Source organism: Hemitrygon akajei, chromosome 7 (genome assembly GCF_048418815.1).
Source record: "Hemitrygon akajei chromosome 7, sHemAka1.3, whole genome shotgun sequence".
Taxonomy (NCBI): Eukaryota; Metazoa; Chordata; class Chondrichthyes; order Myliobatiformes; family Dasyatidae; genus Hemitrygon; species Hemitrygon akajei.
Window position 1 is genome coordinate 179,522,396 of NC_133130.1, and position 20,439 is coordinate 179,542,834.

The window sequence follows — 20,439 nt, forward strand, 5'->3', positions numbered from 1 at the left end:
TCCCTCCATAATGGAACATACTTGTCCTGAAATTTAGTCAGCTTCTTTAAATGACTCCACATGTCAGGCGTAGACTTGCACAATAACAACTGCTCCCAATTTACACTCTCAAGCTCCTGCATAGTAATGCTATATGTAATTTGTACCTCACTAATTTAATGCTTGCACATACTTTCAGTGATATGTGTAGGACATCCTGTTCCCCCAAAACATCAACACTATTTAATATCATAACATTTATAGTACTAGATTTCACATTTTTCCTCATTTATGTTGTTTTGGCTTACTTCCAGCTGTTTTCGTAGGGTTATTAAATCCCCATTAATTTCCTCCAAATGTTTTTGTTTATTGCCATGTTTCTACTGTGTCTTAAAGGTCTCGTATGCCTTTCTCCTTAAGTAACAGAAATAATTAAAATAAGGCAAAATACACTGAGTGTATTCCATTCATAAAAATCATTCCATTCTATTAGCTGATGCTATTGAATCTTTAATCTAATTAAATAGCATTGTAACTTTCTTTACTGTCACATTGTGTTCATTCAACAGCAACCAGTTCTGTTACTGAGTCTAACTTTTTATAACCACACAATTGTAAAAGTATTCAAATTCTGCAAAATATCAGAGACATTTAAATATTGCTATAATGCCTTATTAGAAGATGAGGCATCACTTGCAGCCTTCCTGTCAAAATCTATCAGAGCACGTTGAGGGTAGGAACTCAGTAATATAGGGCTCAGGCCCGTTGGCTGCTGAATCCTGACTGCCTCTTGCCAAACGGCTTCTGTATCTGTTCCAGGCAATATGTGCAGGTGTCAAATCTAGTCATCAGGCTAAATTCAGACTAAAATGATCCATTGATTAAATAAATACATTCTATAGTACAGTAGTTAATTATACCTGCTAGTTGCCACAATTGTTTAAAGATATTTAAACAATTATGTAAATATATATAAATAATTTATCGGTATTACAGTTGAATAAAGGTAACTGCAGAGCATGAGTGAGGAGCTGACCAAAACTAATTGGAAGGGGACTCTAAAATGGGTGACAGTAAAGCAGTAATGGCAGGAATTTCTGGAGGTTATTCAGAACATGCAGGATCATTTCATCCCAAAGAAGAGGCATTCTAAAGGGAGGATGAAGCAACTATGGCTGACAAGGGAAGTCAAAGACAGTATGAAAGCAAAAAAGCTGTAGAATATTGTAAAAAGACATAATGGGAAGCCAGGGAATTGGGAAGTTTTTAAAAACCAATAGAAGGCAACTAAAAACTATTAAAGGGAAGAAATGAAATATGAAGGTAAACTGGCCAAAAACAGAAAAGAGGATACTAGAAGTTTTTTTCAGGTATGCTAAGATTAAGAGAGGCAAGAATGGATAATAGACCACTGGAAAGGTAGTAATGAGAGGCAAAATGGCAGACTAACTGAATGTTTATTTTGTACCAGTCTTCACTGTGGATGACACAAATAGTATACCAGAAATTTGAGAGTGTCAGGAGGCAAAATGTGAGTATAGTTGCTATTGCTAAGGAGAAGGTGCTTGGAAAGCTGAAAGATCTGAAGGTAGATAAGTTATCTGGACCAGATGGACTACATCCCAGGGTTCTGAATGGGTTAGCTAAAATTTGTGGAGTTGTGAAGACATTAGTAATAATCTTTTAAAGATCACTAGATTCTGGAATGCTTCTGGAGGTCTGGAAAATTGCAAATGTCACTCCACTGTAAAAAGGGAGGGAGGCAAAAGATAGGAAATTATAATCCAATTAGCCTGACTTCAGTGGTTGGGAAGATGGTGGAGTCCATTATTAAGGATGAGGTTTTGGTAGTTGGAGATGTATGATAAAAATGGCTGAAGTGAGCATGGTTTTCTGAAGGGAAAATGCTGCATGACAGATCCATTTGAGGACATAACAAGCAGGGTGGACAAAGGATAGTGAGTGAATGTTGTTTACTTGGATTTTGAGAAGTTCTTTGACAAGGTGCCACACATGAGGTTGCTATACAAGATAAGAGCCTTTGGTATTACAAGAAAGATTACTGGCATGGACAGAAGAATGGCTGACTTGCAGGAAGCAAAGAGGCTGCTGCTGTTTCACAGGGGTCAGAGTTGGGTCTGTTACTTGTATGTTAATGATCTGGTTGGTCAAGTTTTGTGGATGATACAAAGATGGGTGGAGGGACAGTGTTGAGGAAGCAGGGAGTCTGCAGACAAGCTTGGGCAAATTAGGAGAATGGACAAAGAAGTGGTAAATGGAATGTACCATAGGGAAGTGGATGGTAATGCACTTTAGTAGAAGCAATAAAAACATGGTCTATTGCTTAAACAGAAATCAAATTCAGAAATCGGAGTTGCAAAGGAACTTGGGAGTCTTAGTCATGATTTTCTAAAGGTCAACTTGCAGGTTGAATCAATACTAAGGAAGGCAAATGCGATATTAGCATTGATTTTGGGAGGAATAGAATATTGAAGAAAGATATAATTCCAAGGCTTTATTGCAGACCATATTTGAAGTATTATGAGCAGTTTTGAGCCCCACATTTAAGACCTGGGATTGAAGAGAGTGTGGATGAGATTATGAGAATAATCCTGCAATGAAAGGTTAACATACTAGGAATGCTTCATAGCTCTGAGTCTGTACTTGCTGAAGTTTGAAGGGGTGGCGTATGTGGGGTGGGGAGGGCTTGGGAAAGACACATTATTGGAGCCTAATGAATATTGTATGGCCTGGAATAGGCTGAATGTGGAGAGGATATTTTCAGTAGTGGGAGAATCTAAAACCAGAGGGCACAGCCTCAGAATAAGAGGTTGTCCCTTTAAAACAGAAAGGAGGAGAATTTTCTTTAGCCAGAGGGTAGTGAATCTGTGGAATTCATTGCCATAGATGACTGTGAAGGCTAAGTCATTGGGTATATGTAAAGTTCAGGTTGATGGATTCTTGATTAGTAAAGGTGTCAAATGTTACAAGGTAGAAGATAGATGAACGGGGTTAATGGGGAAAAATAAATCCATTATGATCGAATGGCAGAGCAGACTTGATGGGCCAAATGGTCAAATTCTGCTGCTTTGTCTTATCGTCTTTTGCTGAGCCCAATTTCAGAAAGATTTGTTTGTTTCATCCTACTTACCCCATTCTCTAAGCTAATTGCAAAGAAAGAATTAAATTAAAACATGTTTCTAATCAAATATGAAGCAAAATAATGTTCCAGCAAACACTTAACCACTGTGTATTAGAAGAACTTTAGTGGTGAGTAGGTCAAAAGATATGGTGAAAGGAGTAAGGATTCAGATTTGATTGCTTCTGGCTCTCCAGCTGCTGTAGCTATTTCTAATCAAGCTGAACTAAGATGAAGTACAGTCAGTTTCAAGGTAATGCAAAAGGTTGGATCCAGATCTGTTGGAGTTGAAGGCTCAGTGTCGAGGCAGTTTGCCAAAAATGTGATCTAGTAAAATGTATTTAGTAGATCTTTTGATTACAGAAGTTCATTGGATTGGGGAGGGGAGGGTAACAGTGGTTTGTATTAATGAGCTACATTATGGTTATCAAATTTGATATGCTTTCATTTTTATCTAGCATCTTTAGGTTTTGCATAATTCAACTTTCATCATATTGAAAATGAATTCTTATGTTAATTTGTAAAAGTTGTGTTTTAGATTAAATCATTTTTTTCTTGCGTTTAATAGGTGCTGCTCCAACTGAAGAATGTAAAGTTGAACCAGTTCAACAAAAACATCCTGTCACTGTCTCACAAGTGATACAGTACTGCATTTGCCGTGGCAACTCCACACCTAATGAAAGCATATATGTCTTGGACGCGGTCATTCCTCCTGGGAAGCTCCCTCAGGTAATTTAAATAAATTTTAAAATTTACATTAAATTCTTTGTTGATAAATGGGCTTTTGCCAAGAAGACACAATTAACTTGATTTGGTTTATGGGCTTTATTTTGGTCCTAATTAGTGATTGCCACTAAGCGACACAATAACAGGTTTACATTCAAGGAGTATTGGAAGCAATTTTTGGTAAATAATGGAAATGCAAATCCAATGAAGTAAAAAGTGTCTTATGCCCTGTTGATGTTGGAGAAGACCTGGAGGGGGAAGAATCTTATAAATCTTCATCAGGAAAGCTCTGTGTCACTACACTGTTAGTCTATTCTTGGTTCTATCAGTACTGCTTTTCTGGCTTCTGTCACTCAAAGTGCCCATGTTCAAGTACTCCTATTCGCTTAGAACCATAGAACACTATGGCACTGTACAGGCCCTTCAGCCCTCTATGTTGTGCCGACCCATATAATCCTTTAAAAAAAAGTACTAAACCCATACTACCCCATAACCCTCCATTTTTCTTTCATCCATGTGCCTGTCCAAGAGGCTCTAAAATACCCCTAATGTTTTAGCTTCCATCACCATCCCTGGCAAGTCATTCCAGGCACTCACAACCCTCTGTGTAAAAAAAAACTTACCCCTGATGTCTCCCCTAAACTTCCCTCCCTTAATTTTGTACCTATGCCCTCTAGTGTTTGCTATTGGTGCCCTGGGAAACAGGTACTGACAATGCTATTGGTGCCCTTGGAAACAGGTACTGACTATATCTTCTTTGACTTAGATGCCCAGTAAAAGTGAGAAGCACTCCATTTACTTTTTCTTTAGGCAAAATCCTCAGATGTTCCTGAATAAGTATTTGTGGACTGGTGAAATCTTGTTTATTTGTAGTTTTAATTTTCAGGAGTAAGTCAGCAGTAACAGGTTATGGGTCTTAAATTGAGCAGCAATCATTTACACCTGATTATGTCATCTATAATTGGGTGAATGGTATACTGTACAACTTCAGTGGTCAAACAATGTACATCAAAATATTAGCTCTGTCAAACAGATTTAGCAGATGGCATTCATCATCAAATTTATGCCTTACATGCTAAATCTCCACTTTAGTTAAAGACTCTACCACAGTCATTATTAAATATCTTCAGTATCTAAAGAAATTGTCAATTACTACTTGCATAGATTGTTTCTCTATAATGCACATTGAAAATTGAAGCCAAGCAAAATGACACATTATTTATATTAATCATAATAGAAAGTAACCTGCAACAGTCTGCATCCTCTTATGAATTACACGTTTGAAAGTATATCTAGGAAAAGCATTGGGGGGGAATAAGTAATGATATTCGTCTAAATTAAAATTATTAAACTGGATAAAAGCTTGAGAAGTCTTTATGCCATCTAGTTAATTTCTTATAAATCAGACTTGTTACCGTCTTACTAAAAACTGAGTAAGAAGTGACAAATTTTAAGATTAAAAATTAATTATTGAGTATGCTTTTATGTTGCCACTTCTGCATAAATTCAAAATGACTTTGGATGCATATTCCTACAAAAGTGGTATAACTTCCAATCCACATCTGATGCCTATGCACTAGAACCTTATTTGAGTTAGAGTTTTATCAGTATAGTCAAAGGATGAAGCCCAGTCTGAAAATGCATTCTGAAGGTGTTGAGATGAGTTCATTGGAATGTTTTTCAAGCCTTTGAAACATTGAAAATAAGTTTATTAAATATTAGATTAAAATTGTATTACAACTTTCATGTTGGATATATATGCACATCAAATCATAATACTGATCAGATGCAGCACATGTTGCTTTTAGCACAGCAACTATAATTTAACCATAACATAATTATATATCTTGCACTTAAGATTTTTTTTTCTATGATTGAAATATCATTAATGCTTTAATGGTAAATTTGTCCCTTCTATGTTTCCAGAAAAGAGACACACCCAAAAGGAAATTAGGTCAGAGAATTGACAGAGAACTATTAAAGTTCCTATCAAATCTACACCTTTGAAGAGCCAAATTAATGAATTCAAAATGCAATTTATGCTTTTTGTTTGTTTTCTCACTTTTTGTCCCTTTTGGTACCATAACAAAATAATGAATTAGATGCATAAAGTTATCCAATTAGCCATATTACATTGTGTAAAAACAGATCTGCTAGACAGATCTTAAAATATACAGAGGCTGTGGCAGGTTCAATGTCTGGCAAGCACATAGCTGGCAGAGAGCACAATGTAGAATGGAGCCGTCACTATTAAAATGGAACCAAAGAATTACGGGAAATCAGTTTACATAATCACAGTATATGAAAATAAAATGTCCAAACAGAAAACAATTATATCTACAAGAAACACAAGCAAAAATAGAAACTGTGGCCTACTATTTTGTTTTGTATATGCTGATTTTAATGACCCAGTTGTAGATGAGATCTGATCAAAAGAGAACGCCTACAGATAAAAGTTCCACACAATTCTAAAATTTCTAGTTTTAGTTTAACTGCTTTATTTTAAACTATGAATCAACAAAAAATTCTTAAGACAAAAATAATTAATTGTAGAAGAAAGGAATTCTAACAGAAAGTAAAATACATCCTTTCAAAAAAAGTTATTGTAAAATTAATGATGTTAGAAATGTTCTATGTTATCGTTTTATAGTTTTTGCGCACTTGCATGAGTAACCTATTCAGTTTCACACTTTTCAATACATTTTAAAATGTATTTGCACACTCTCCTCTGTCTATTCAATTAAATTTGGCTATATTATACTTATTACTGCCTGTAACTTTGTTTTCTCGTGTCCATATGCAATGGGTGACTCTGATTCTGAAACTATGCTGGTGAATAGCATCTATCTTGTCAAAGCTTTCATAATTTTTGTTTAAAGTTACTTCTCACTCCTTTCCAGCAGGTATAAGCCCAATATTCTCAACCTGTTCACATACATATACATTTTCATTACATGAATCAATCTAGTGAACCCTCTTTGCATTGCCACCAAAGCAAACAAGTCCTACCCGAAAATCAGGGACCTCATCTCAACAGCATCCTGCAAAATTGCAACAAAATCTTCATACTTTCATGCTCCATATCCCTTGCAATAAAAGTCTATATTTCATTAGATTTCTTATTTAGTTGCTGTATCTGCATTCTAACTTTTTGTATTTTATTCATTAGGACTCCCAAATCCAATATTTCAAAGGTTCAGCGGTCCAATTTATTGTCAGAGAAATGTATACAATATACATCCTGAAATGCTGTTTCTTCGCAAACATCCACGAAAACAGAAGTGCCCCAAAGAATGAACGACAGTTAAATGTGAGAACCCCAAAGTCCTCCCTCCTCAGCTCCACCCTCCTGCGCGTAAGCGGCAGCAAGCAACAATCCCCCTCTTCCCCCACCCCCAGCAAAAAAAGTGCACCCGCTACCGAGCACAAGCCTGAGCTAGGCAATAGCAGACTTGCAGTTACCCCAAGGACTATCGCTTTATCCGGCATTTGACAAGCCACAGGTTCTCTCTCTCACTAATAAGGAAGAGGGAGGTGTCCCCCATTTTCATAGTGAGCGGGAGACATAACAACAACCCGCTGGTTTTAGATGTTAAAAAGTCCATTTCATCGCTTTTTACGAGCTCTGTGCCTGAAGGTCGCAAAGATCTCGGGTCTTCGGGCCCACAGCGAAAGATTTTCCAGCTTCCCCAACAACACACAAGTCTCCTGCCATGACACCGACCCTCAATCCACCCATCTCCAGAGCCCCGAGATCTTAGCGAGACTCTCAGGCTAAATCTTCAGCATGCTGAACATCAATGGCCGGTCCTGAAACCCTGAGAACGAGTCCCATTCCCACAAAGAACCGAAGTCTATGTGTAACTTCAGGTCAGGGTCTTCAAAAGAACCCTGAAAAGGAAAGGTAAAGATATTACAGATGAAAATAGAGCTGTTTCCAAAGATAAAAGCAAATGAGTCACTGTTTAGTGCCATCTTAACTCAGCCTCCAACTCTGCTATGTTTTGCAGTCTTACTCAATTTATATAATTTTCTATTGTTGGATTTTGATGTTTATGATCCAAGCTTCTTTCAGAAGTCAAGAAAGAGACATAAAATTTGTTGCTTTAGAATCATTTCATTAGGTGGTAAGAGAACAAAGGAGTTGGAAATGGTGAATAGCAAGAGTCTAGTAGCAATGGCAGGAAAGAACAAAGAGAAGATGGTGAGCCAATGTGCACAGCACTTCATATATCATGGGTAACAGACATTCCATTCAAATTTGTAGTTAGGAGTTAACAATCAGAAAGCCCCTGTTTAAATGATGAGATACCCAAGAATCTTCCAGAATAATACTGGAATAATACTGTAACCACTAGAGGACACACTGAACAATTGCATATACATAGGTAATTATATAAAATATAAGCAGGCATAGGAATTTTAAACTGCAAAGAAAATAACTACATAGTATAATCCAACATTCTTTAATTACCTCTTCCAAGGTGAATAACTTCACATTTTCCTTTTTTATAGTCAATCTGCTAACATCTTGCCCATGTGCTTAATTTGTCCCTTTGTATACTCTGCAAAATTTGCTAACCCACTTAATTTTATATTCTTTCTCCAAGTTATCAATGGGGATCTGTGATCCCAGTAATAACCGATTTATTACAGGTGCAACCCTGTCACTGGGGCTCGTATACAAACTTGGCTCATTAGCTAACTCTACTCACAGCCACATGACTCAACAGTTAACAATACTGTTCATAAGCAATATACATCTAGGGTCTGCATGATGTGGGGTTCAACCAAGCAGCAGTTGGGATGTTCCAATTAATTGTAGCAATTCTAAATACTGCTCCATACACAGTTATTGTTCACCAGGAAATAACAGATCGTACACCGGCAGAAAATTACAATGAAAATATATTTACCGAATTTTCAACTTTAACAAACGGTTACAGAAAGAGAAAAGAAAAATAAAAGGGCCCATTACAGTTAAACCAATCCAATATGCACATAAGTGTTGGAGCTCATTTCTGCAGTAGTTGGGCGTATCGCTTTACTCGCACTGAACCCACATTCTCTATGAAGGACATCAACCACAGCTTGATGACCATCTCGAATGATACTGGCTAACTCAGCACTATTAGCACTTGCTCCTTTGAACCATTCATTTGGAAAAAGCACTTCTTAAGCAGCGTCTCTCCTTCGAACAGCATTCGCTCTGGAGCTCCTGCCAAAAGATCCCAAACCAGACTACTGTTCTTCAGAAATCTGATACCACCCACTCTCTTGAATCTTCTATTGCATCCCACTGGGCAGAGAGTTACAACACGTACCAAGACAACCCTGACTGGCTGATGTAAAATTCCTAAGTTGGACAACATGGCTCCTTATCTTTAGCCAAAGCCAAAACACTCTTACAAACAGGACATATGTGTTTGCAGAAAACTGCTAAAATAAAAAAAAGCTCACAACATAGCAGTAGAAATCTTAACCAGGGCATTACATTTTTCTCCCAGCAAAAATAGTCATGTCCTCATGACTTTGGGACTTATTAAATCATTATTAATAAAACAGTATTGAAATGAATTCTGTGATTTCAGGAACCCCTATCCAATTTAGAAATGGAAGTAGTATGTCTCACTATAGGGATTGACATAACACTCTGTTTCTCAGGTGTATCATACACCAGCCTATCTGCGGGTTTCCTGACTCTTTGAGACCTTCTCATCTTGCCTTCAGCCTCAGGCACTCCTTGTGACTGTTCCTGTTTACTTGGGGATGCCTCCTCCTGTATATCACTTGTACCTTCCAGTGACTCAGTTCTCCCTGCTCCCTGAATGAAGTCAGCATCCTTCAGTTTAAGCAGGTGCTGCCGAACGTCTTCAACCTTCGCTGGTGCTAACCAACAAGACGTCTCTCAGAAGAGGAGGAGGGGAGGTTCCTCCATCACTCTAACTTCTCTTCCAGGATGTAACATGACAGGTTTAGACTGTATGTACATCGCAGTTCCTCATTTATGCTCATTATTCTGCTTAGAAGGAACTTGCACCTTCTCAAAAGCAGCTCTGAACACCGGGTGAATGGACAAGGTTTTAAAAAAATTCTCTCTATTTCTCTCCTTGCATGCTTCCACGAGCCTTCTCACAATGGGAATATTTGTTCCCACAAGAATGGAAGCTTCACCTATTTGACTGGCACTGGTGTATTAATAGCCTCAGTTACTCCAACATCTGCTTCTAAAAACTTCAGTTTCAATGACAAGTAACCATCGTACAGGTACTCATCAGTACTGAGCCCCTAAATCTCAGGAACATTCAGTGTGGTCAATGGTAAATGTGTCAATTGCTGGTTGTAAAAGGACCTAATGATGCACTATCAATAACTCCAAAAGACTGGAAGTAGAGTAAATACTGAAAGGCTTTTATTAGCAGTAAAATGGAGCAGTAAAACTGAGCACATCCATGCCGGATGACTGCACTGGACTGTGGGAGGAGCAGTGACACAATCACCTTTATCCAGGGGTCTGTGGGAGGAGCCACAGGAGCAGTCAGCAGAGGGGTGTGTCCAGACAGATATACATGGTTTACCACATTCGCCCCTCCTTTTCAAAAAGAGAGTCCCGTGGGGTGAAGTGACTGACAATATTTAAGACAAGTATATGTACAGGTTAAGTCTATCAGGCAGTCGAGTCCGTCACTGCGATCTATGTAGCACTGGTGGTGATTGCACTGGCGACGGTGGTTGTGCTGGCTCCAGTCTGACTTGAGGTGCCAGCCCGTTAGGCATCAGTAATCCCTCGTGTGTGTGTGTGTGTCGCGCTTGGTATGGGAGTGTCGTGTGGTGTCTACACTAGGGCTTGGAGTGCACGGTGTCTCATGGGTATATATATATCGGTGGGGTACAGGGTTCATAGTCACCATGGAGGGTTCAGGGTAGGGGTCTGGTGCTCCTGCGGGTGCCAGGTGGCAGATGGAGAACATGTCCTCCCGCCCATCAGGTATGACCACGTAGGCATACTGGGGGTTCGCACGAAGTAGGTGAACCCTCTCAACCATTGGGGAGTATGTATTGCTCCTCGCATGCTTCCGGAGCAGCACTGGCCCCAGGGATGTCAGCCAAGCCGGTAGGGTGGTCCCAGTGGTCAACTTCCTGGGAAAAGAAAAGAGTCGCTCATGAGGAGAGCAGATGGAGTGGAGTGCCTCAGGGAGGACCTCCTGCCAGCGAGAGACCGGCAATCCCTTTGACCTAAGGGCTAAGAGTGTGGCCTTCCACACCGTGGCATTCTCCCTCTCCACTTGTCCATTCCCCCGGGGATTATAACTCGTGGTCCTACTAGTTGCAATACCCCTAGCCAGCAGGTATTAGCACTGCTCGTCACTCATAAATGAGGACCCTCTGTCACTGTGGATATCCGAACAAAGTGAAGAGCTTGCACAGGGCCTTTATGACTGACATGGAAGTGGTATCAGGGCAGGAGATGGGAAAGGGGAACCGCGTGTACTCGTTGATTATGTTAAGAAAGTCCACATTGTGGTCGGTGGCGGGAAGGGGGCTCTTAAAGTCGACACTCAGTCATTCAAAGGGGCGGGTGGCCTTGATTAGTTGTGCCTTTTCAGGTCGGTAGAAGTGCGGTTTGTACTCTGCGCAGACTTGCAGTCCCTGGTCATCGTCCTGATCTCCTCAAAGGAGTAAGGCAGGTTCCGGGCTTTCACGAAGTGGAAAAGCCGGGTGACCCCCGGGTGGCAAAGATCTGCATGTAGGGAGTATAGCCGGTTGATCTGCGCGCTGGCACACATTCCCCGGGATAGGGCATCGGAGGGCTCATTGAGCTTTCCAGGCCTGTACACGATGTCATAGTTGTAGGTGGAGGACTTCCGGTAAGATGGCGATTGTTTAGCTGCTCCGAACTTTTGTTCCGTTACTGTCGCTACCTTTGCACTAAATGTCTCCATTTTTTAAACCTTAGTTAGGAATTATTTCGGTATCTCTTACTTGCCTGTGAATATATCTAACTTACAATGTCTAGCAAGAGTTCTAAATCCGGGAGAAAAGAAGCTATGACCCCGTCGGACGAGATTCTGGTTGCGCTTGGAAAGTTCCGAGACGAAATCTTAAAGGAATTTAAAACCACTTTCAAACAGTTAGAAGACAAACTGGATCGGATCAACGATAAAGTGGACAAACATGCTGAACACTTATCTCGCATCGATTCGACTTCTGAAGATTTAGAAAGTCGTGTTCGATACTCTCTGTTCCAGCTTAGAGGAAAAATCTAACAAACTTCTTTCCAAAATGGTGGATCTCGAAAATCGCAGCAGAAGCTGTAACATCAGAATTCTGGGATTACCAGAGGCGACTGGAAAGGGATCAACCGTGAAGTTTTTCGCCGAGTTTCTCTGTGAGTTATTCGGGAAAGATTTGCTTCCGAAGCCGCCCGAGCACGAACGGGCACACAGGGTTTACATTCCCCCCGGAATTCTGGGCTCCCGTCCGCGACCAGTAGTCTTGTGTTTCCATCAATACCAGGTAAAACACAGTCTGATCGTAGAGGCGTGTCACAGGGGGTCGCTTCCTTTCAAGGATACAACCATTCGCTTTGTGGAAGATTTTGCACCCCAGACCTTAAAGATGCGCGCTGAGTTTAAAGGCGCAATGAAAGTGCTTTTTGATCGTGGTTTCAAACCTTCCCTTCATAACCCTGCTGATCTGCGAATCAAGCTTAATACCGGGAAATACAAGTGGTTCAAATCAGCAAAGGAAGCTGAAGCGTTTGTGGCAAGTCTTCTGGCTATCCAGTCATCTTCGGAATCTGATCGGACCTCCTAAAATGGTGGATAAGTACTCCTCGTAGTAAAATTACTTTCTCTGGACTTGGAATTCACTTGAATCACTCAGACATTATTCATTGAAACTTTAAGGGCTGTTGACAATCTCTCCCGGGATTTGGTGTGTGTGTAATCTATTTTTATTCTTGTATAACTTTACCTACAGAGTTCTACAACTAATTCTAACTTGTTTTGGAGGTTCGAAGTCTTTAGTGAAGGCCTCCCTGTTTGTCGGTTCACAGTTCAACTGCTGATTTATTTTTCCTTTGTTTTAAATATTTATTTATTTTATCTTTTTCTTTTCTTCACCCCTTTTTTCTAATCTCTGAATTTTTTTCTCCCTTCTCTGTAAATGGTTGATAAATACTCATCTTGAATTTATAATTTTCCCCTTCCTCTTCTTTTTTCTTTTTCCTTCTTACCTTTTTTTCCCTTTCTCTTACTTTATTCTTCTATAATTTTTCGCGGGTAGGTTAGTTTTGGTTTTCTTCTGATTTTCTCTGTATTAAGTTGTATATTTCTGCAGAAGGTGTTCTAATCTGTAGTTATGTTTTCTAGTGCATAAACTAGTTATTATTTGCTATAGTATTTATACGGAACTGTTGTTAATGACACAGATCTGGAAGTTGTATTTGGGTTAATTTTTTTGGTAGAGCTAGCTACTTGTTTTGGTAGCCGTCTAGTTTTGGGTTGTGCGGGTGGGGTGGATTTTCCAGTTCCAACATCTCTTTATTGCTTAGGACATGTTTATATTTTGACCTTACGAATCTATGTTTACATCTCTGCTTCCAGACTGCTATTGTACTGCTTGACTTTTTATATACCTGCTGCCTTTTATGCATTAGTAATTGATAATGGCTAGTGCACTTAAATTCGTGAGCTGGAATGTAAAGGGACTGAACCACCCTGTTAAAAGGAGGAAGATATTCTCACATATTAAACAACTCAAAGCTGACATTGCTTTCCTCCAAGAAACTCATATTCGTTGTTTTGATAACTCCCGGCTTCTGTCAAAGTGGGCGGGTCAGCATTTTCATTCATCCTTTGCCGCTAAAGCTAGGGGAGTTTCCATTCTTATTAACTCAAATATTCCTTTTGAACTCCATAATAAAATATCTGATACAAATGGCCATTTTATTATTGTTTCTGGTAAACTATATAACACTAAAGTTGCACTAGCAAACCTGTATGCCCCCAACTTTGATGATGTTAACTTTTTTGAACGGTTTTTTTCCTCACTACCAGACTTAAACTCATACTCTCTTATATTGGGTGGTGACTTCAACTGTTGGTTGGATCCTAAACTGGACCGATCGTCCTCTGTTACCAGATCACCTACTAAATCTGCCTTAGCTATTCAATCATTTCTCTCTAATTTTGGTATCTCTGATATATGGCGTTTCCTCCATCCTACGGAGAGAGGTTATTCTTTTTTCTCACATGTTCACCATTCCTTCACTAGAATTGACTATTTCTTACTCGATAACCAACTTATCCCATTTGCCCACTCTTGTGACTATGATCTCTGACCATGCCCCAATTACCCTCTCTCTGAACTTTCCTGGTCTCCCTCAGAGGAACAAACACTGGCGGTTTGATTCAACTTTATTATCGGATGATGATTTCGTAAAATTTATTAAGGACCAGATAACCTTTTATTTTAACACTAATACATCACCTGAAGAGCCATCCCAGATTGTCTGGGATGCCATGAAAGCATATCTGAGGGGTCAAATAATCTCTTACACAGCAAATCTCGATAGAAGATCCCGTGCAGATCGAGCAGACCTCATTAACCAGATTAAAGATTTGGATCAAATATATGCCCAAACTAAGAACCCTGAATTATACAAGAAGCGCGTTGAACTCCAAACTAAATTTAACCTTCTGTCCACTCAACCTGTCGAACGCCAACTTCTCGAAAGCAAGAGCCGCTTTTACATTCATGGGGATAAGTCTGGTAAATTCCTAGCCAATCAGCTGAGGCGTTCTAAAGCCAAACAACATATTACAAAGATCCGGAAGGAGAACGGAGTCTTTACATCAGATCATTTAGAAATTAATGACAAATTTAAATTTTTTTATTCTCGGCTTTATTCCTCTGAATCCCTGAATGACAATATCTCTGTGGATCAATTTTTACAGAATCTGAATATCCCCTCACTTTCATCTGATTTCAAAGCCAAACTCAATGCGCCTATATCACCAGAAGAAATATCTTTTGCAATTTCTGCACTGTCCTCAGGGAAATCTCCTGGACCTGATGGGTTCCCTGTAGAATTTTATAAATCATTCTCTTCACTTCTTTCTCCTCAGTTACTTTCAGTATTATCTGACTCGTTTAATTACGGCAAATTGCCACCCTCTTTCAATGAGGCATCTATTCTTCTTTTAAAAAAGGGCAAAGACCCAACAGAGTGTTCCTCGTACAGGCCGATCTCTCTGCTCAATGTTGATGTAAAGATCTTAGCTAAAGTGTTGGCTCATAGATTAGAAACCGTTATTCCCTCCATTATCTCTGATGACCAAACAGGCTTTATTAAAAACCATCTCCCTTTTTTTAACATTCGGCGTCTATTTAATATTTTATACTCAGTTCCAACTGGGACTCCTGAATGTGTTATCTCCCTTGATGCGGAGAAAGCATTTGACCGTATAGAGTGGAACTACCTTTTTGCAGTCTTAGAAAAATTTGACCTCGGCCAAAGTTTCATCTCTTGGATCCAATTGCTGTACCTGTGTCCTACTGCTTCTGTTCTAACTAATTTTCAGAAATCCCAAGTATTTAATCTCAAACGTGGCACCCGTCAGGGATGCCCCTTAAGTCCCTTTCTCTTTGATTTGGCTATAGAACCTCTGGCGATAGTATTTCGAAATTGTCCTGAATTGACCGGGATTTGGAGAGGGGGTGTTGAGCATAAAGTTTCTCTCTATGCTGATGACTTATTACTCTTTCTCTCAAATCCATCTACATCCTTACCTCTAATGTTTTCACTTCTTGACCAGTTTAGCCAGATCTCTGGCTATAAACTCAACTTACATAAGAGTGAACTTTTCCCAATTAATAAAGAAGCACAAGAACTAATATTTCGTGATCTCCCTTTTAAAGTAGTCCATAATCAATTTAATTATCTTGGGATTACAGTCACAAGGAAGTTTAAAGATCTCTTTCGTGAAAACTTTGTCAATCTTTCATATGCTATAAAACAGAGTCTGGTATAATGGTCACCTCTATCTATGTCCTTGGTAGGTCGTATTAATGTTGTTAAAATGTATGTTCTCCCCAAATTTTTATACTTATTTCAATCTATCCCAATTTTTATTCCTAAATCTTTTTTTGATTCCTTAGACTCTATTATTTTGTCATATCTGTGGCAGAATAAGCGCTCTAGAATTAATAAAATCCACCTCCAAAAATCTAAAAAAGAGGGTGGCATGGCTTTACCTAACTTTCGCTTATATTACTGGGCAGCTAATATACGTTGTGCTGCCTTCTGGTCTTTCTTCCACGGCCAACCCGAGTGCCCTAACTGGGTGGCAATGGAGTTGAGCTCCACTAAAGAATTATCTATATCTGCACTTCTTGGCTCTGTACTCCCTAGCAGTCTGCCCAGATCAATAGCTAATCCTCTGGTTAGACACACTTTGCGTATATGGGCTCAGTTCAGGAAATGCTATGGTTTCCAGGGGTTTTCCGTTTCTAGCCCTGTTGCACATAATCACCTTTTTTTACCTACTACGTACGATTCAGCATTCCATGTTTGGTACAGGAAGGGCATTAGACATTTTGAAGATCTCTTCATTGATAATCGCTTCGCTTCTTTTCAGCAGCTCTCCGTTAAGTTCAACCTGCCTAACGCTCACTTTTTCAGATATCTCCAAATCCGACACTTTACTGCTCCTTTAATTCCTAACTTTCCTGAAATGCCTGCGAAAAATGCTATGGACCTATTTCTTTCCATTAATCCACTAGGTAAAGGTTTAATTTCAATTATCCGAGATAAACTAGCAGCCTTACGACAGGCCCCTGTGGATAAAATTAAAATGGCCTGGGAGCAGGATTTAAATATCTCCTTATCTGAGGAGAGCTGGGACTCAGTTCTCAAATCGGTTAACTCAACCTCCCTTTGTGCTCGCCATTGCCTCTTACAGTTTAAGATTGTTCATAGAGCCCATATGTCTAAATCTAAACTACCTCGATTCTACCCTGGCTTTAGTCCGCTCTGTGATAAATGCAAGACGGGCGTGGCCTCTCTCATCCATATGTACTGGTTCTGTCCTAGCTTGGAGAAATTCTGGAAAGATGTCTTCACTACATTATCGGGTATTCTGAATCAGCACCTAGAACCTAACCCCTTAATTGATCTGTTCGGTTTTTGGGGCGAGACAGATTTATGTCTGGGTCCAACCAAATGCCGAATACTATCCTTTGCCTCTCTCCTGGCGAGACGCTTGATCCTCCTTAGATGGAGAGATGTTGCCCCGCCCACTCATGCGCAATGGCTTAACGACATTATGGCCTGCTTGGACCTCGAAAAAATTCATTATTCAGTTCTTAATTCGGATCTAAAGTTCCATAAGGTCTGGGGACCTTTTATCGAGTACTTTCATAACCTTCCTCTTGACTAGGGTTTTTTTTTTCTTTTTTTTCTTCTTTTCGGTCCCTTGCTTTCAGCTCCCTTTTTTTTCTGGTAGCAGGCATTATTATCCTCTGTTGCTAAGTGTATTCACAGTTTGGGAGTTTGACTGTCCGGACTTATACTCTTTATACTGTGTGGTGGTTGGTCTGGAGTTGTTGTTTTTTTCTTGTGTTGTGGGGCTTGGGGAGGACACTAAGCTCACTTGTCTTTAATTTAGGTGCTTTTTTGTTAAATTCTCTTCCTTTGTAGCATATTGTTATTGTATGCTTAATCTTGCACTGTATTAATGCTCCGCATTGGGATTTGGGGTTTTTAATTTTGTAAAATGTTTTGAAAAACTAATAAAAAATTAAAAAAAAAATAAATTAAAAAAAAATAGTTGTAGGTGGAGAGTTCGATTCTTCACCTCAAAATTTTATCATTTTTGATTTTGCCCCGCTGTCGGTTGCTAAATGTGAACATGACTGAGCGCTGGTCAGTCAGCAGGGTGAACTTTTTGTAGGCGAGATAGTGCCTCCAGTGCCTAATAGCTTCCACTATGGCCTGGGCTTCTTTCTCCACTGTGGAGTGCCGAATTTCAGGGCCTTGAAGGGTACGGGAGAAGAACGCCACCGGTCTGCCCGCCTGGTTGAGGGTAGCAGCCAGCGCGAAGTCAGAGGCGTCACACTCCACTTGGAAGTGAATGGTCTCGTCCACCCCATGCATTGCTGCTTTGGCAATCTCCCCTTTAATGCAGCTGAAGGCTGTGCGGGCCTCGGCTGAGAGGGGAAATGTGGTGGACTTGACCAGGGGGCGGGCCTTGTCTGCGTAGTTAGGGACCCATTGGGCAAATAGGAAAAGAACCCCAGGCACCTTTTGAGGGCTCTGAGGGTGTTGGGAAGAGGGAGTTCCAACAGGGGGTGCATATGGTCGGGGTCAAGGCCAATGACTCCGTTCTCCACGACACACCCAAAGATAGCAAGACGGGTGGTTCCAAACACACACGTGTCCCTGTTATAGGTAAGGTTAAAAGCTTTGGCCACTAGGAAAAATTTTTGGAGGTTGTTGTCGTGATCCTGCCGGTCGTGACCGCAGATGATGATGTTATCCAGATATGGGAATGTGGCCTTCAGTTGGCACTGGTGGTCCATTTCCCTCCGGAAGACAGATACACCATTTGTGACACTGAAGGGGATGCGCAGGAAGTGATAAAGCCTGCCGTCTGCCTTGAAGGCGGTGTAAGGGTGGTCCTCCGGGCAGATGGGGAGCTGATGGTAAGTGGATTTTAGGTCTATGGTTGAGTACACCTTGTACTGAGCTATCTGATTGACCATATCCGCAATGCGGGGTAGGAGGTACGCGTCAAGCTGCGTGAACCTATTGATGGTCTGGCTATAGTCCACGACCATCCTATTTTTCTCCCCGTTCCGAACAACGACCACCTGGGCCCTCCAAGGACTTGTGCTTGCCTCAATGATCCCTTCCCTGGGCAGCTGCTGCACCTCCGACTTAATGAAGGCTCTGTCCCCCGCGCTGTACCCCCTGCTTTTAGTTGCCATATGTTTGCAGTCGGGGGTCAGGTTGGTGAACAGCGGTGGGGGAGGGATCTTGAGGGTTGAGAGGCTGCAAGTGGTGTCCGTAGTGCGGCTGTTGGCATGGTGTTGGGTGGGATGTGCGGGTCGGTGTGTGAATGCGGTCAGTAGCGGGGTATGTGATGAATTCCCACAGAACTGGGGATTTCTGACAGTGATTGGTGGGAGGGGCCCATTGTTACTCCATTGTTACACTTTTCAGGTGGCTCTGGAAGTCGAGCCCCAATAGCACAGGGGCACACAGTTGAGGCATGACCAGTAATGTGAAGTCTCGATATTCTGTGCCCTGCACCACTAGTGTTGCTACACAACCCTCCCCCCCCCCCCCCCCAACCGGATGTCTATTGTATGCGACCCAGAAGCCATGGCGACCCTTTGGCTTACCAGCTGTGTCACAAGTCCGCAGCGTTGCACCGTGACTGGGTGGATAAAACTCTCCATGCTGCCCATGTCAAACAGGCAGCTAGTCCTGCGCCCTTCCAACAGGATGTCCATCATTGACCTTGCGAGCTGGTGGGGAGTTCTTTGGTCGAGGGTCGCAGAGGCCAGAGTTGAATCGCTATCTTGGTCCAGCGCGGTGGGGTGCCTGGTAAGCACCGTGTGTCATAGACAGTGCGAGGAGGCGCCGACCAAGATGGCCGCCCCATGCCTCACACGCGGCAGAAGGCAGGCAAGATGGCAACCCCCATGCCTCGCATGCGGTGCTGCTCGATCCCGCTCGCGGTTTGGACTTAGAGGCCTTGGCGAAGTGGCCCTTCTTTCTGCAGCTGGAGCAGGTAGCTTCTTGTGCTGGGCAGTGTTTTCGGGGGTGCTTTTTTTTAAATTGGTTTTTTAATGCATTTTCTACAACACTACAAATAAGAAAAAAACCCCAAACCAAAATTAAAAAATTAATACAGTGCAAAATAAACATACAATAATAATATAATACAAAAAAGATAATTGAGAAAGCATCCAAATTGAAGTCATATAAAGTTAGTATCCTCCCCAAGCCCCACAACAACAAAAAAAAACTCCAGACCAACCACAACACAATATAGAGAATATAAATCAGGACATTCAAACCCCCAAAACTGTAAATACACTTGAAAACAGAAGATAATAATGCCTACCAGAAAAAAAGAGCTGAAAGTAAGGGACTGAAAAAAAAACTTTAATTAAGAGGAAGGTTATGAAAGTACTCAATGAAAGGTCCCCAGACCTTATGAAACTTTATATCAGAATTAAGAATTGAATAATGAATTTTTTCAAGGTCTAAACAGGACATAATATCTCGCGTGGGCGGGGCAACATCTCTCCATCTAAGGAGGATTAAACGTCTAGCCAGGAGAGAAGCAAAAGATAATATTTGACACTTATTCGAACTCAAATGTATATCTGTCTCACCCAAAAAACCAAACAGAGCAATTAAAGGGTTAGGTTCTAAGTGGTGATTCAGAATACAGGATAAAGTTATAAAAACATCCTTCCAAAATCTCTCTAAGCTAGGACAGGACCAGTACATATGAATAAGAGAAGCCTCACCCCTTTTGCATTTATCACAAAGAGGACTAATATTAGGGTAAAAT

At 40.8% G+C, this 20,439-nt stretch overlaps 1 protein-coding gene across 4 annotated transcripts in view; it reads left to right on the plus strand.

The window, feature by feature from the left end:
• The window catches only part of LOC140731234 (transforming growth factor beta receptor type 3-like), a 149,733-nt gene that overhangs the window by 42,838 nt on the left and 86,456 nt on the right, over positions 1–20,439 (plus strand). For all 4 annotated transcript variants that reach the window (XM_073052758.1, XM_073052759.1, XM_073052757.1 and 1 more), the window contains one exon: positions 3,687–3,847. In XM_073052758.1, the coding sequence (XP_072908859.1) occupies positions 3,687–3,847 (161 nt within the window). The remainder of the gene's footprint in view (positions 1–3,686; positions 3,848–20,439) is intronic.